Source organism: Podarcis liolepis (assembly GCF_965112155.1).
Source record: "Podarcis liolepis genome assembly, chromosome: 2".
Classification (NCBI taxonomy): domain Eukaryota; kingdom Metazoa; phylum Chordata; class Lepidosauria; order Squamata; family Lacertidae; genus Podarcis; species Podarcis liolepis.
In genome coordinates, this window is record NC_139555.1 from 126,265,592 (window position 1) to 126,281,664 (window position 16,073).

At 41.9% G+C, this 16,073-nt stretch overlaps 1 protein-coding gene and 1 long non-coding RNA gene across 9 annotated transcripts in view; one reads left to right on the forward strand and one right to left on the reverse strand.

Moving 5' to 3' along the window:
- Nucleotides 1–16,073, reverse strand: part of LOC310701296 (uncharacterized protein) — a 95,161-nt gene that overhangs the window by 48,435 nt on the left and 30,653 nt on the right. For 2 of the 8 annotated variants that reach the window (XM_083491983.1, XM_083491981.1), the window contains exons 1-2: nucleotides 13,451–13,673; nucleotides 7,585–7,654 (exon numbers count right to left, since the gene is read on the reverse strand). The exons of 2 other annotated variants lie outside the window; for them this stretch is intronic. In XM_083491983.1, coding sequence (XP_083348109.1) covers nucleotides 7,585–7,654; nucleotides 13,451–13,655 — 275 coding nt within the window. In that variant the 5' untranslated portion in view covers nucleotides 13,656–13,673. Of the gene's footprint in view, nucleotides 1–1,742; nucleotides 5,593–5,693; nucleotides 6,455–7,584; nucleotides 7,655–13,450; nucleotides 13,674–16,073 lie in introns of those variants that run through there. 4 more of the 8 variants (XR_014522985.1, XR_014522988.1, XR_014522989.1 and 1 more) reach the window with 3 other exon arrangements.
- LOC310702107 overlaps nucleotides 1–16,073 on the forward strand; it is a 281,230-nt gene that overhangs the window by 5,773 nt on the left and 259,384 nt on the right. The window lies entirely within an intron of this gene.

The window sequence follows — 16,073 nt, forward strand, 5'->3', positions numbered from 1 at the left end:
TCAAGTTCAATTGGCAGTCATCCCAATTAGTATTTATAATTATGATGTGCCACCAGATCTCGTGCCCATTTTCTGACACAGGACTATCCTAGTGTAAATTCTCTGCCTAGGCCTCTCTCACTGTCCTTTCTCCATTTGCATCACTCCTGGACGTACCTCCTCTATTTCAAAGCGGAATCTGTGTCACACTGAAGAAGCTCGATATTAAACATCAATATATAACTGTACTTAATGGAAACTTCAGCCTTGGATATTTAGCATTGATTCATTCATGGGATGAAGCTGTTAGTTTTATTGCTGGAGACACAAATTTATTTCTGATCTATCAAATACATTAATAGTATTATGTCATGGGGTGTTGGGGCTGGGATAGTACCTTTCGTGAGGGACATATAGGGCTCCTTCTGGGGCGATTGGTCCACCATTAATCCCCAACCTGTACTCAGCTCTCACCTGTGGGTCCTAGACGCTGTCAGCATGCAAAAGCAGACACAACCCAGGAAAAGCTTCGACAGGCCAACTAAACCAGTTGAGGATAATTGATGGGTCTCAATCCCTTGGTGAGTCGGGGACTTTCACTGCATGGGATGACAGGCTCTGGCACAATGAGCAGACGAGACCAATAGTGTCTCCAATGGTAAAGCAGGTGGTTTATGCAAGTGCCGTAGAGGGAAGTGAGGGGCTCATCAACCTGGGAAGGGAGGCCAAGCAGCAGAAGGAAAACTCTGATCCTAAACCTCTGCTGCCTTGCGTGAATATCTTCAGGAAAAGAAGAGGCTAAGAAGTAAACGCTACACAAATCGGGAGTGGAGTCCTTAAGATGATTGTGTTGGAGTGTTGTGGGTATCAAGGAGTGAACACTAAGCTAAGTGGAAATGCTGACTCAGTTTCATGTGGTGAGTCAGCATCCCAAGAGATGGGGCGCTGCCTAAGTGGTCTACAGCCAGCTAGTATACAGAGGTATGCTTAACTTCTCCACACTGGCTTCTCCCCTGTATGTAGGAAGGCTGATTTATGGTACTTTATGATGCTGCAGGACTGCAGCTGGAATAAAGCCCTCCTTGAATCATAGAATCATAGAGTTGGAAGAGACCACAAGGGCCATCGAGTCCAACCCCCTGCTAAGCAGGAAACAAAATACAGTTGGACTCCTGAGTGCTTTATATGGAGCTTCTATTGGTCCAAATACATTGCAACATGTTGGATGGAGTCTTTGTACGCCTCCTTCCGCTAACTCCTGTGGCCAAGCTGGGGCCAAAAATATTGCTCTGCTTCCCTTTGGACCATATCAAGAAGGTTGAGAAGGTAGGGCTGCCATAGGTCTGTCCCCCCTCCCGGGAATCGAGGAGGATTTTCACAAGATCGGCAAAAGGTCCACCCAGACGTATGGCAAGGCTGCCGTTTCTTGTGAGGAGAACCAGAACTTACAGGGTTAAACTGTTCTGTATGACGTCTCACATCCTGAGGCCTGGTTTTATTCACATACGTGAGTTACTTTCGCTTTTAGCTGTTGAGCCGGAGAGAATGTCCGCCCGATCTCTGGGGTGATTTATGATGTTTTTTCTGTACATAATAAAGCAGATAAAGCAAGAAACCTGTGTACAGACTAGGATTTATCACCCACACAAGGCAAAACCGCTGCTGCGATACTCTGCTTGGAGCCAGGAAGAGAGCTTGAGGGTCAAGCTGGCACAGGGAAGCGTGCCAGACTCCATTACATTCCGAAGATTTCTATGGTGGGAAAGATCAGGAAAGCTCAAAAGCTGCTTCTTTTGGGGAGAATTTGTATTTTTAGAAAGCTCGACAACTCTGTCCAGATTTTTGCATTTTTAAATGGGGCCACCCTGCTGGAGAAGATGGCCTTGTCGTGTAGGGAGCCCAGGACCTCCATACACACTGCCCTGTATTCTGCGGGGGTCACGTCTGTGCTTCTAACACCCCTGTTTGACTTCAACCTCATGGAGACTCTACATTGTGTCTCGAGGCAGATGGATGTCAACAAAAGGGGGTGGAAGGAAAGAATCTGATTTTTAAGAGAGGAGGTGCAGTCAGAGATGCTTCCACCAGAAGAGATTGTGAGGGGGAAAACCATCTTTAGATGACATTTAGGATCCCTGCCTCCTATTGGAGAAGTCCACCACGGGACTTTAGATTCCATCAGGTCTTTATATTTTTCCCATACAGCAAAGAGTGATTTTCTTATTATATGGTTGGTAAATTTTTTTATGAATTTTCGCTTTTCCATATATCAGGTAGGCGTGCCATCCCCAACGGTTGTCAAAACCTTCCAGGTCCAAGAGGTCCGGATCCTGCAACGTGCACCAATCTTTTAGCCAGGTGAAACAGGCTGCCTCGTAGTAAAGTTTTAAGTCTGGTAGGGAAAAGCCTCCTTTCTCTTTTATGTCTATTAAGATCAGGTGTTTAATCCTAGGTTTCTTCCCTTCCCACAGGAATTTGGAAATTTCTCTTTGCCATATCCTAAGACAACCTGCTTCGCCCAGTATTGGAATAATTTGAAATAAAAAGATTAACTTTGGAAGCACATTCATCTTTATAATGGAAATCCTACCCAGAAATGTTAATTTTAGTTTACTCCAGGTTACAAAGTTTTTTCTAATCTCTAACCAAGTTTTGGTGTAATTATCCTGAAATAAGTTTATGTTCTTGGGGGTGATCCAAATACCCAAGTATTTCACTTCTGAGGAGATTTTCAGGCCCGATATTTTTTCTAAGCATTTTTGTTTTTGTTATATTCAGCTTAAAGCCTGCCACTTCTCCAAATTCTATAATCAATTCCAGCACTCTTTTCAGACTTTCTTTAGGGGTTTCAGTCATAACAAGTAAATCCGCAAAAGCTTTAATTTTATATGTTTTGTTTCCCAGAGTGATGACTTTAACAAGCTGATCCTTTCTTATCTGATTGTTCAAGACTTCCATCACCAAGATAAATATTAGTGGTGACAGTGGGCAGCCCTGTCTGGTTCCCTTGTTTATTTTGCACTCCTCAGTAATTCTTCCGTCGATTATCAATTTTGCATATTGTTCTGAATAGATGGCATTTATTCCTTCACAAATATTTTCTCCCAGTCCGATTTCTTCCATTAATTTTTTCATAAATTTCCAGGACACGTCAAAAGCTTTTTCAGCGTCCACCAACATAATAGCTGCTGGTTTATCAATTTTAATATCCAAATATTCTAATACATTAATCACACATCTCATGTTGGATTGCATAAATCGTCCGGGAAGAAATCCGGTTTGATCTTTATGAATTATCTCTTTCAGCACCATTTTTAATCTATTTGCAAGAATGTCTGCAAATATCTTGTAATCGTTATTTAGCAGTGCAATGGGTCTGTAATTGGCCATGTTTGAGGCATCTGTTCCCTGTTTGTGGATAAGAGTAATAAAGCTGTCCTTCCAGGTTTTCGGTAGCTTTCCAGTTGCCAGATTATTCATTAGGTCTTTCATGGGAAGAAATAATGCTTGTTCTAACTTTTTATAGTAATTAGCTGGGAGACCATCTGGGCCCAGTGTCTTTCCTAATTTTGATCTCTGTATAGCTTGTTGCACCTCCATAGCTGTTATTAGTGAGTTCAAGATTTCAGTATTATTGGTAGTTTATTTCTGCCCAAATAATCAAATATTTTTTCTAGAGTCTCTGGACCTTCTTTATATAGTTTTCCGAAAAAACTAGCAAAGGTTTTACTAATTTCCTTCGGTTCTTGAATCCATTTGTCTTTAATTTTAATTTTATTGATAATTCTATCTTCCTTTTTCTTCTTTAATTGCCAGGCCAGAAGTTTGCCAGGTTTATTTGCAAACTCAAAATTTCTATGTCGCAACCATTTTATCTTCCATTCTGTCTCTCCGTTTATTATCATGGAGAATTGCGTCTGTAAAATTTTTATATTTTGCTTAATTAGTTCATCATCTGATTTTTGGAAAAGGATCCTTTCCTTTTTTCTAATTTCCTCCCAAATCTCCATTTTCTTCTTCTCCTTTATTTTCCTTTGGAATGCGTTTTGTTGGATAAAGAAGCCTCTTATGACGGCTTTACCCGCGTCTCAAACCGTCTCTAGATCTACTCCTTGATTTAAATTAAACTTAAAATATTCTTCTAAGATTTGCTTGGCCTTCTGTACAGTTTTTTCATCGTTTAACATACTCTCATTAAGTTGCCACCTTTTAATCTTTTCTTCTTTTCCTTTAAAGTTAACCCAGACTGTGCTATGATCTGAAATTGTCCTTGGATGGATTTCTGCTTTTGTAATATTATTTAATAAATCCTTTGTTGTCCAGATCGTGTCGTTTCGTCCCGCCGATTTATGTGGCTCTGAATAGTGTGTAAATTCTTTCTCTGTTGGATTCTTAAACCTCCAAGCGTCAAACAAATTCAGGAGTTCTATTAATTGGAAAAATGTAGTTGGGAGTTTGTTCTGCCTCTTTTTCTTCTTCTTTATTGTTCTGTCCATGTTTGGATTGACTACTCCATTAAAATCTCCTAATAATATAATTTCTCCCCCTAGATATTCTATGACTTTTTCTTCCAAGAATTGATAGAATTTGGATTTTCTTTCATTTGGTGCATAAACTCCAATAACTATCACTTTTTCATTATTGATCTTAACTTCTATAATCACTGTTCAACCTTTTTCATCATTGTAAAGCAGTTTTGGCTCCAGCTGAGGTTTTACATAGATTACCACCCTTCTCTTTTTTTCTTTACTTGATGCAATAAACTCAAGCCCCAATCTTTTGTTTATTAATACTCTTTTATGTTTTTCCGTTACATGGGTTTCTTGCAGACAGATTAGATCATATTTTTGCTTTACCAGAATATGTTCCACCTTGTTCCTTTTTGATTTTTCATTTAAACCATTTACGTTCCAAGTAATAAATTTATAATCCATACTTTATTTCTTATGATACGTGAACGGATTAATAAAAAATAATAAATAAATAAATTTACACATTCAAGGTCTCAGTATACGTTTAATAAATTCCCTTCTTAGATCTGTCTCCTAACTCTCAACTGTTTGTTCAATTTCCTCTGATTCTCCCAACAATTGCCTTTTCCCTCCGAGCTCTTTCCGGTACTTTCTCCAGAACTTGTCCGCATCTAATGCCAACAAGCACTTTAAAGAAAAGGGAGATGCCTTCAGGGTACTCCCATGTATAGTCCACTGCCTTTGCCTTTAGTGCCTCGGCTAGAGGTTTGTAAGCTTCTCTCTTTTTTATCAATTGATTTGGAATAATCTTGTGGACAATAATATCGTTTCCTTCCGACTTGAATTTCTTCTTGTTGCTAGCTTGTAAAATTCTATTTCTGAAATCCATAGAGTTAAAAGAGACCAAACAGTCAGCCGGCCAGTTATTTGCTTTTGCTGCATTAGATTTGACTCTAAATGCTTTTTCTATTTTTTGTGTTACTTCTGCTTCTTCTAGGTCTAACCAAGCTGCTAGCTCTTTTGAGATTTTTTTCTCAATTATTTCCTCTGCGTCCTCTGTTATTCCTCTGAATCTTAGGGTATTCTCCCTTCTCTGAATTTGCAACATCGCAATATAGTCCAAAGTTGAATCTTGCTGCTTCTGCAATAGAAGCCGTAGCAGTAAAACGGAAAAATACTCAGGAAAGCTGGCCAACATATAAAACACTTCTAAAAAATGAAGATAACCAAATAAAATTTAAAAACTTTGAGGAAATAAGAGAACACATCTCAGACTGGTTCCAATACCATCAGTTATTTGAAAAATTTAAATCTGACAAACAAAAGGGGTTCTCAACAGAAATTTCCCGATTCGAATCTGATCTTGTAAGTTCTAAAAGAAAATCTCTTTCCAAAACTTATCGACTCCTTCTTGACTGGACAGTCAAGAAGGAGGAGGTAACAGTGGCAATGGTGAGGTGGTCCCAGGATTTTGGCCATTCAATCACCATGGCCCAATGGGAAAATTTATGGAAGATCAATTGGAAATTCACAAATTGTTACACGATTAGAGAGAACTTTCAAAAAATGCAACATCAATGGTATCTAACACCATGGAAACTTTCAAAAATGTATAAAAATGTGTGAAGTAATTGTTGGAGATGCGGTGAATCAGGAACATTCTACCATATGTGGTGGACATGTAGGAAAATACAGGTATTCTGGGAGAGTATCCATGTAGAACTGCAAGAAATGCTAAAGATCTCTTTCAATAAAAAACCAGAGGCCTACCTCCTGGGAATAACAGATTTGGCTATTCCACAAAAGAGGAAGGGTATCTTTTTATATGCGACGGCGGTAGCAAGAGTTTTGCAAGAGCAAAATGGAAGAGTAATGAAATCCCCTCTATACAAGATTGGATCCAAAAGCTGACAGAATATGCCGAATTAGATGGTTTAGCAGAAAAAATAAAGAATAAATCAAAACAGGAATTTGTTTCAAAATGGGAGGTTTTCAAAGATTATCTGAAAAATAAATATAGTAGTTTAAATTCTGTTGCAGCATTCGAGGAACTTCAGTAATACTTGCAAGGTAGATATAAGAAATTAGATTTATTGAGAATAAGTTTAATTATGATAAAAGTGCGTACTGGCAAAAAGTAATATGAATTTGAAATATGGAATAGATGGGAGGTTGGGTCTTTAGTGTTAAGACCAATAGATGTTTTATTGTTTGCTAAGAAAATTATGTGTATATGGTTATTTTTGTAATTTGTGTGTAATTTGGTATTTGTGTGTTTTTTCTTGTTGTATAAATAAAAAACTTTTTTTAAAAAAGGATCCCTGACTCCATTTTTCAGCCTGAATTGTAACTCAGAATCTCGATTGTAACTCAGTTCAGAACCTTCAGATCTATCCTCTGGTTGGCCGTCTTCTGGAATATAAGCCAGACCTAATTGAGGGCATCATCCAGACCTTCATTTAGTGTGGGCACCTTGGATTTGGAGTCTAGGTATCAATCATAATCCCTGAAAACATGTCTCACACCCACCTGGATCTCCCAAGTGAGTCTGAGCCTCTAGAGGAATCCTCTATGCTGCGGTGGGCACCTCTGGCCCTCCAGATGTGGTTGGACTCAAAGTACCGTCAGCCCAAGCAAGGATGGCCAATGGCCAGGGATGATGGGAGTTCTACTGGAACAACATCTGGAGGGACACACTTTCTCCATCTTCTAAAAAAGCTAAATATCTGTATTGTTTCCTCCTTCCTCCGTGATGTGTAACATCTTCCTGATACACTCCAACCAACTACACACATTCCCTAATCCTGCACAATTTACTTCCTGAGGCTGCTCCATTGTGTCCACCTTCTCAGAACCACCCACCATTTCAGTAGCACTCCTTCAGTTCCCAGCTATTACTCCCCCTCCCCCCTACGGAGGAATTATTCATCTGAATCCCAGGGGCTGGGAGTCCTGAGAGGGAAGACAGTTGTTGGCCCTGCTGGGGGGGAGGTTCTCCTTGGCTGGTCCTTGTGAGAAGAGGATGCTGGACGAGGTGGGCCCTGATCCTAATCCAGCAGGACTTTTCTCATGTTCCTGCAAACTGAAACGAGACCTACAAGATACAGTCTCCCAGGCAAGAGGAACGACATACCTTTCAAAGTCTCTGTATTTTTCTGATTCAAGGAAGGAGTTGAGCTCAGACTTGCAGATCAGTGTCTCTCCTGTGCGGAATAAGTAAAACCGAAGTGCTATTTACGTCACTGGAAAAGTATTCAAAAATATTCATGTGTTGAAGAAAGTATAACAAAGTAGCTGATGTCCCGTTAAGAGCTTATAAAAGTATTATGGTCTCAGCATTTGTGGGCTGCAGGCTGAGGATGTGGACTGTGGAGCAGGAATACTCGCAATCTCCATTATCCTGAGAGCCTCTTTGTAGGTTTTGCATAGTTATTTTGGAATTCCTACCGCAATATCGGCTCATGAAAAGTTACAGATGGAGAAAATTACACGGTTGCTGTAAACGATCATCCCACACGCAAACTCTCACTCACATACAGTCTCTATAAAAAAATTCCTTCCAGTAGCACCTTAAAGACCAACTAAGTTAGTTCTTGGTATGAGCTTTCGTGTGCATGCACACTTCTTCAGATACACTGAAACAGAAGTTGGCAGATCCTTCTATATAGTGAGAAGGTGGGGAGGGGTATTACTCAGAAGGGTGGTGGGAATGGGAGATAGGCAGATAGCTGGGATAGCTGCATGCACACGAAAGCTCATACCAAGAACTAACTTAGTTGGTCTTTAAGGTGCTACTGGAAGGAATTTTTTTATTTTGACTATGGCAGACCAACACGGCTACCTATCTGTAACTGATACAGTCTCTAATTTTGGCAAGCTCCTGTAATACTGGCAATTCCAGGCCTGCAGATGCACAGCGCTGAGTGTAGAGCCTCCAGCCACAGGTATTGTCTATCATGGAAATGCCCCAGACTGGGATGGATTATGGATCTTTGGATGCTGATAGATCGTATCTCACTCTGACATTGCCTACAATAAAAAAAAGTAATAGAAATGCCTTCAGGATATACTTATATATAAGCCCTGAAAGCCTTTCTATAGCATCCTTCTCCCACATTCCTGGATTGGTATATACACATCATCAGCACCACCAGCACCTCTGATTAACCATGCAGTGGAAAGGATTATTTTTTAAATTTCAAGGAAGGAAACAAAGAATAACAACTGTCGGAGAGAAAGAAAGATTTTTGGAGAAAAACGCAAAAGAGCTTGGACTGGAAAGTTCTTCTTCATTAGGAGCAGGGGCAGTGGGCCCCTAACAAATCAGGATGTCTTTGAAAATCTACTCCTGGAATGTGAATGGTCTAAATTCGCGTTTTAAGAAGAATCAAGTTTATCACGTACTGGCAAGACAGAATTTGGACATAATTTGTCTACAAGAAACACATGTTACAAGGCTTCATAGGAAAATTCTCCAAAATAAGAAACTTGAGCAGGAATTTATTTCATCCGACAAAGTGAAAAAAAGAGGTGTGTTTTTTTATGTTAAAGAAAAATGGAACCCCAAATTGTTGTTTAAAGATGAGGAAGGGAGGTACACGGCAGTTGAAATTACGCCACAAGGCGATAAATTTCTTTTGCTGGGAATTTATGCACCAAATGATGGCAAAGTGGAATTTTTTAAGAATCTGGACTTAAAACTCATGGATTACAAATTGATTTTAATGGGAGACCTGAATGGAGTAGCATCAGCATTAATGGATAAAACACAGGGTCAGAAAAATCCAAGTTCCGGCAGACTACCAAAGATTTTCTTTGATATGATTGATAAATACGATTTGTGGGATATATGGAGGCTACGAAATCCAATGGAGAGAGATTTCACTTTTTTATCAAATTCAAATCAATCTTTCTCCCGAATCGACTATTTATGGATATCCAGAGATTTGGTTCCTAAGGTTACTAAAACAGAAATTTGCCCTAAGACTTGCTCAGATCATAATGCAGTGGTTTTGCAGATGAAATTATACCTGCAGGGTTCCTTTAGATGGAGGATGAATGATGAGTTGTTGAGGAATGAACAGATGATTAGTAAGGCCCAAAAGACTCTTAAAGATTATTTTGAACTAAATATGAACACAGAGGTTGAAACAAGAGTCATTTGGGATGCAAGTAAGGCAGTAATGAGAGGTTTCCTCATACAACAGAATTTGATAAGGGAAAAGATACAGAATGAGAAAAAGGAGAAAATTCTGTCTCAAATAAAAGACAAAGAGAAGAGTTTAAGATTAATGCCAAAGAGTCAACAGATTCCAAAAGAAATTAAAGCATTGCCGATTCAATTTTCTCAAATTATTAACCAGGAAATAGAATGGAAAATTAAAATGATGAAACAGAAAAATTTTGAATCTGCGAATAAATGTGGGAAATTGTTGGCTTGGCAATTAAAAAAGAGACAGAAGCAAAGTACTATTACAAACGTTGTATCTGATGGAAAATCTATGGAAAACCCTGCAGATATAAGAAAATGTTTTCAGAAATACTTTAAACAGCTGTATAAAAAAGGTAAAGAAGATAAGGATAAAATTGAGCAATTTCTTGCGGCAAATGAAATGCAGAAAATTCCCTAGGATAAAAGGTTCCTACTAAATGGCATGATCACAAGACAGGTTGAGATGGCAATAAATAAGATGCAGTTAGGCAAAGCCCCGGGACCAGATGGTCTTTCTGCAAAAATATTATAAAATATTGAAAGATTGGCTAATTCAACCATTGGCAGATGTGTGTAATAAGATTTTAAGAGGGGACAAAGCTCCCGAAACCTGGAAAGATGCATTTATCACTCTGATTCCAAAAATAGACCAAGATAGATCTGATGTAAAAAATTATAGACCAATCTCATTACTTAATGTGGACTATAAAATCTTCGCAAACATTTTGGCCAATAGATTAAAAAAGGTTCTATCAAATTATATACATAAGAACCAGGCAGGATTTCTGCCTGGGAGACATACGAAAGATAACATTAGAAATATAATTGATATAATAGAAAGGTTGGAAGTGAAAATAAATTGTAAAGCAATGTTAATGTTTACTGATGCTGAAAAGGCCTTTGATAATGTTTCTTGGTTATTTATGATGAAAAACCTAGAAAGAATTGAGGTTGGCCAGGAATTTTTAAATGGTATCAATGCGATCTATTTTGAACAAAAACCAAAAATCAAAGTTAATAATGTGGTCTCAGAGGAAATCAGAATTGAGAAAGGAACCAGGCAAGGGTGCCCACTTTCCCCTCTGCTATTTATTTCTGTTCTGGATGTTTTGCTAAACATGTTGAGGAAAGAGGAGGAGGTTAAAGGCATTGTAGTAGGATCCAAGCAATATAAATTAAAAGCCTTTGCTGATGACTTGGTTTTAACTTTACAAGATCCAGAAACCAGTGCAGTAAAAGCACTGGAGCTGATTCAAGAGTTTGGGCAGGTAGCAGGATTTAAATTAAAAACCAAAGTTTTAGGGGGAAAACTTAGATAATGAAGAAAGAAAAAACCTTTTTGAAAGGACAGGCCTTGTTTCTGTGAAAAAGTTAAATATTTGGGTGTGAACTTATCGGTAAAGAGTTTGAATCTTTATAAAGATAACTATGAAAAATTATGGAATGAAATCAAGAGAGATCTTGAGATATGGTCAAACCTAAAACTTTCATTGATTGGCCGAATATCGGTGGTTAAGATGAATGTATTGCCGAAGATGCTGTTTTTATTTCAAGTTTTACCAATCATTGATAATGTTAAATGTTTTAAAGAATGGCAGAAGGCATTGTCTAAATTTATCTGGCAGGGGGGAAAACCTAGAATTAAATATAAATTACTTACAGATATAAAAGAAAGAGGGGGCTTTTCCCTACCAGATTTGAAGATATACTTTGAAGCTGCCGCATTCTGCTGGATCAAGGATTGGATTCAATTAGAGAATGATGATGTGTTAGACTTGGAGGGATTGGATAATCGTTTTGGATGGAATGCATATCTATGGTATGACAAGGTAAAGGCCCACAGTGGTTTTAAGAATCATGTAACTAGAAAGGCATTATACAATGTATGGACTAGACTCTTAGTAAGAAAAACACCAAAATGGATTTCACCAATGGAAGCACAGGCCCCAAAAAAGTTAAATATGGAAAACAAATGGTGGAGGTATTCAGATTTGTTGTTAGAGAATCAGGAAGGCTTTAAATTAAAACCTTTTGAACAAATTAAAGATAAAGTGAATTGGTTGCAATATTATCAAATTAACGAATTATAGAAGATGGATAAGAGAAATGGTTTTGCAACAGAAAAAACCAAATTGGAAACGGAGTTGTTAGATACTAATGATAAGAATATGTCTAAAATGTACAGTTTGTTGTTGGAGTGGCATACAAAGGATGAACAAGTTAAATCGGTTATGATTGAGTGGGCAAGGGATGTGGGACATAACATAATGATGGAGGACTGGGAGAGGCTATGGAGGAAAGGGGTTAAGTTCACTGCATGTACGATGTTAAAGGAAAACATTATGAAGATGATGTATAGATGGTACTTGACCCCTGTAAAACTAGCAAAGATTTATCACAAAAGTGATAACCTTTGTTGGAAATGTAAAGAAAAAGAAGGTACTTTTTTCCATATGTGGTGGACTTGTCCCAAGGTGAAAGACTTCTGGGAGAAGATATATAACGAACTGAAAAAAAATGTTGAAATATACATTTATTAAGAAACCAGAGGCCTTTCTCCTTGGAATAACAGGTTTAGAATTGCCCAAGAAAGATGTTAAATTATTTCTGTATGCCACAACGAACGCTTGAATATTACTTGCTAAAAATTGGAAAACACAAGAACTACCAACAGTGGAAGATTTGGCAGATGAAGATGATGGACTTTTTGGAGCTAGCTGACCTGACTGGAAGAATCCACGACCAGAAAGAAGAGGAGTTTCAAGAGGACTGGAGGAAATTTAAGGACAATTTGAACAAATATTGTAATTGTATTGTATAAAAAATTAGAAATTACTTGAAAGAAACAAATAGGCCTAGGATAAGTTAAGTTATAATTAAATAAATGGGATTTAGAATGTTAAGAAAAGTGAATAAGATGACTATAATTTGAAATTGTTTTAGTTTAATAAGGATATTGGAAAGCTGTTACTTTTAAATTACAAGGAAACTCAGAAGGGAGGGACTTGAGGAAGTCAATTAAGATGTTTAAAAAGTTGGATTTGGGAAGAATTACGTTTGTTTTTATTGTATATTTGTTTATTGTTCCCCCTTTCCTTTCTTTTTTTTCCTCCCCCCCTTTTTTGTTTGTTTTTGTGTATCATTTTGCTTTGTGGTTTGTGTTATTATGATGGAAAACTTAATAAAAATTTATTTTAAAAAGAAGAAGAAATACTTAAGAAAGGGAGCCTGAGAGAGAGAGGAAGAGGTATCTGGCTACTTCCTGGGCGGGGCTTCCAGAAGCCAAGAGCTGCTTTGGAGAAGGCCTCCTCCTCCCTCCTCCCTCCCAGGACCTTCCAGCTTTTTCTCTCTTCTGCTCTCCAAGGTGGACCAAGGGTTTGACTTGGTATAATGCAGCCCACAGCCAGCCATGCAGTAGCTTTCGAGGATCAGTGCGGAGAGGATTGAGCTTCCATGGGGGAAAAGGTGGGGGAATCAGTGGAAAAAAACCCACCATCAGGGACAACTCTCTCTATCTCTGGTCGACTTGAAGGAGCGGCAGATTCCTGGGCAGGAGGGAGAAGCCAAGGCAGACCCACCACCGGAGATTCCTCCTCCAGCGCCCAAGGATGGAGACATCTCTCCAAAAGGAAGAGTCTTCCTCCCTCCCTCCCTCCCTCTCTGCTCGGCTGGCCTCCTATCCCCCAGGGATGCTGCCATTCCTCCCTCAGCCCCCCAGTATCCTCTGCCCACCTACCTCCGTCCCACAGTCTCCCCTGCGCCCAGAAACCCCCTTGGCACGGCTCACCCCTCGCCCTCTGCGCCGAATCTCTCCCGGGCGCGCCAACCACTCCATCCGGAGGGGCCTCGCAAGACGGGCAGGGAGGCGGGAGAGGGAGGGGGGGGTCTCTATCCAGGCCTATTTCACTTCCTTCAACCCTTTCATGGACTCCGCTCCTGCGCTTTGAGGGATTCCGGCCAGGCGGGGAACGGCAGAGAGCGGGGCGCGTCATGTTTGGGTCCTGGGATCAAATCCAGGGGGGACCCCCTTGGTGGGCATCACATTTCCGTTCTCGCGAAGGCGCCCAAGGGGTGCAGGGCTGCCGAGAATCGCTTGAGCCCCCGGGGGAAAGAGACGCGTGTGGAGGGGAGGGCGCTGCAAAGGAGAGGGCAGCTGGATTGCATGGATCGGGGGCCTTGAGCACCTCCTGGACCCCCAGGAAAAAGAAACATGGGTGGGGGGGCTCCAAAGGAGATCCTGCCACGCAATCCCTGCAGGTGTTGCCCCCCCCCCTTCGCAGCAGGATTGCGGGGATCGGAGCCCCTCCTTATGAGGCCCAGGAGGGGGGCTTTTTTGCGGGCAGGGGGGAAACTAGGCTGGATTTCCCCCGAGTCAAAGACCCGATTGGGGACATTTGCGTCCCCACAAAGACATCCTCAACGGCGCCCTGCTGGAGGCGCCACCTGGTGCAAAAAACCAACCCCCCCCCGGCTAGCCCACCCCGATAGCTATGGCTCTGTTTCCGGGAGGGGTCTCTGTCTTTCCCTCTCCCCCCTAAATCGCCCCTTTCCCACGCAGCCTCTTTACCTCTTTGTCCTCTCTGGCCCTCCGCCTCCCCTGCTCGCTGTTCCGGGTTCCTTCCCCGCAATAGAAAGCGGAGTAGGGGGGGGAGAGGGGAACCAGTCAACCCACACCCCTCCTCCCCTTCGGGAAACCTCCCCCTTTCCCCTTTGCCCCCCCCCCGGAAACTTCCGACCTAGAGACACTTCGGGTTCCTTGTCGCAGGCGCGCGCCTCTAGAGCTCCGTTGGCAGAGCAGCCCCTGCCTGTGTTGGGATGGAGACAGGAAGAGATGGCGCTGCCTTTGGCCTCCTGCTCTTGGGGCTCCGTCGGGAAATGGCCCCCTCCTCCCCCCAAGTCGCCTCTCTCCCCACAGCCGAGAGTGGAAATGGGGGCGGGAGCGGGGGGCTTCCTATTTGTGTGCGAGATGATGGATGGATGTTTCCCTCCACAGCAGGGTGGCAGCTCCACACTTATTCTTTCCTTCTTTACTTTCGTTATTGTATCATTTCAATAGAGTTAAGTTGAGGGTCTTACGGAGACTCTTCCTGGCTCCTCAAAAAGGCCAGAAGAACAGGAAAGGCATAATCCATGTCTGCTGAAGATTGGCATAGGTAATAAGGAGGCAGTAATAAGACGCAGGGGCCGTGCTGATTTATTACAATTATTTGTATAGTTTAAATAATATACGTATATACGTATGTGTGACTATTATTGTTTATTTACACGATGAAACATCAACATAAAAATCTTCCCTAAGCTGGGTTGCCTTCATAAATATATATCAATATTTATTTGTTTTCCAATGATTGTTTTTCCTATGTCTTTAGCAGTTGTCTTCCAAAGAGTGGAAACCCAGGTTTGTGAAACCCTTGTGTACACAGTGGTCTGCTTGCAGGAAGACTCCCCAAAAGCAGGACTGAAGAATTAGTTCAAAATTATTATTATTATTATTAACCCCAGCCATTCTGGGTGGCTTCCAACAGAATATTAAAAATACATGAAAACATCAATCATTAAAACCTTCCTTAAACAGAGCTGCCTTCAGATGTCTTCTAAACGTCAGATGGTTGTTTATTTCTTTGATATATGATGGGAGGGCTTTCCACAGAGCGGGCGCCAGTACTGAGATGGCCCTCTGCCCGGTTCTCTGTAACTTCGCTTCTCACAGTGAGGGAACCGCCAGAAGGCCCTCGGAGCTGGACCTCATTTAAAAGCCCCTGGGAAGGCAGGCAGGGGGGACAAAGACTTTCGCCCCCTGCCCGCCTTCAGAAGGTGTTCCCGCCCCCCGCCCCACTTCGGAACAGCTTTCCGAAGTGGGGCGGCGGGGCCAGGTGTCCCCGCCCCCCCGCCCCACTTCGGAACAGCTTTCCGAAGTGGGGCGGCGGGGCCAGGTGTCCCCGCCCCCCTCCCCACTTCGGAACAGCTTTCCGAAGTGGGGCGGCGGGGCCGGGTGTCCCCGCCCCCCGCCCCACTTCGGAACAGCTTTCCGAAGTGGGGCGGCGGGGCCGGGTGTCCCCGCCCCCCTCCCCACTTCGGAACAGCTTTCCGAAGTGGGGCGGCGGGGGCAGGTGTCCCCGCCCCCCGCCCCACTTCGGAACAGCTTTCCGAAGTGGGGCGGCGGGGCCAGGTGTCCCCGCCCCACCGCCCCACTTCGGAACAGCTTTCCGAAGTGGGGCGGCGGGGCCAGGTGTCCCCGCCCCCCCTCCCCACTTCGGAACAGCGTTTTAAAATGCTGGGGGTCGGGAGCGAAGCGCTGCCGAACCCCAGCATTTTAAAATCTCCCCGTGTCCCGGGGAGATTTTAAAATGCTGAAACATCAACATAAAAATCTTCCCTAAGCTGGGTTGCCTTCATAAATATATATCAAT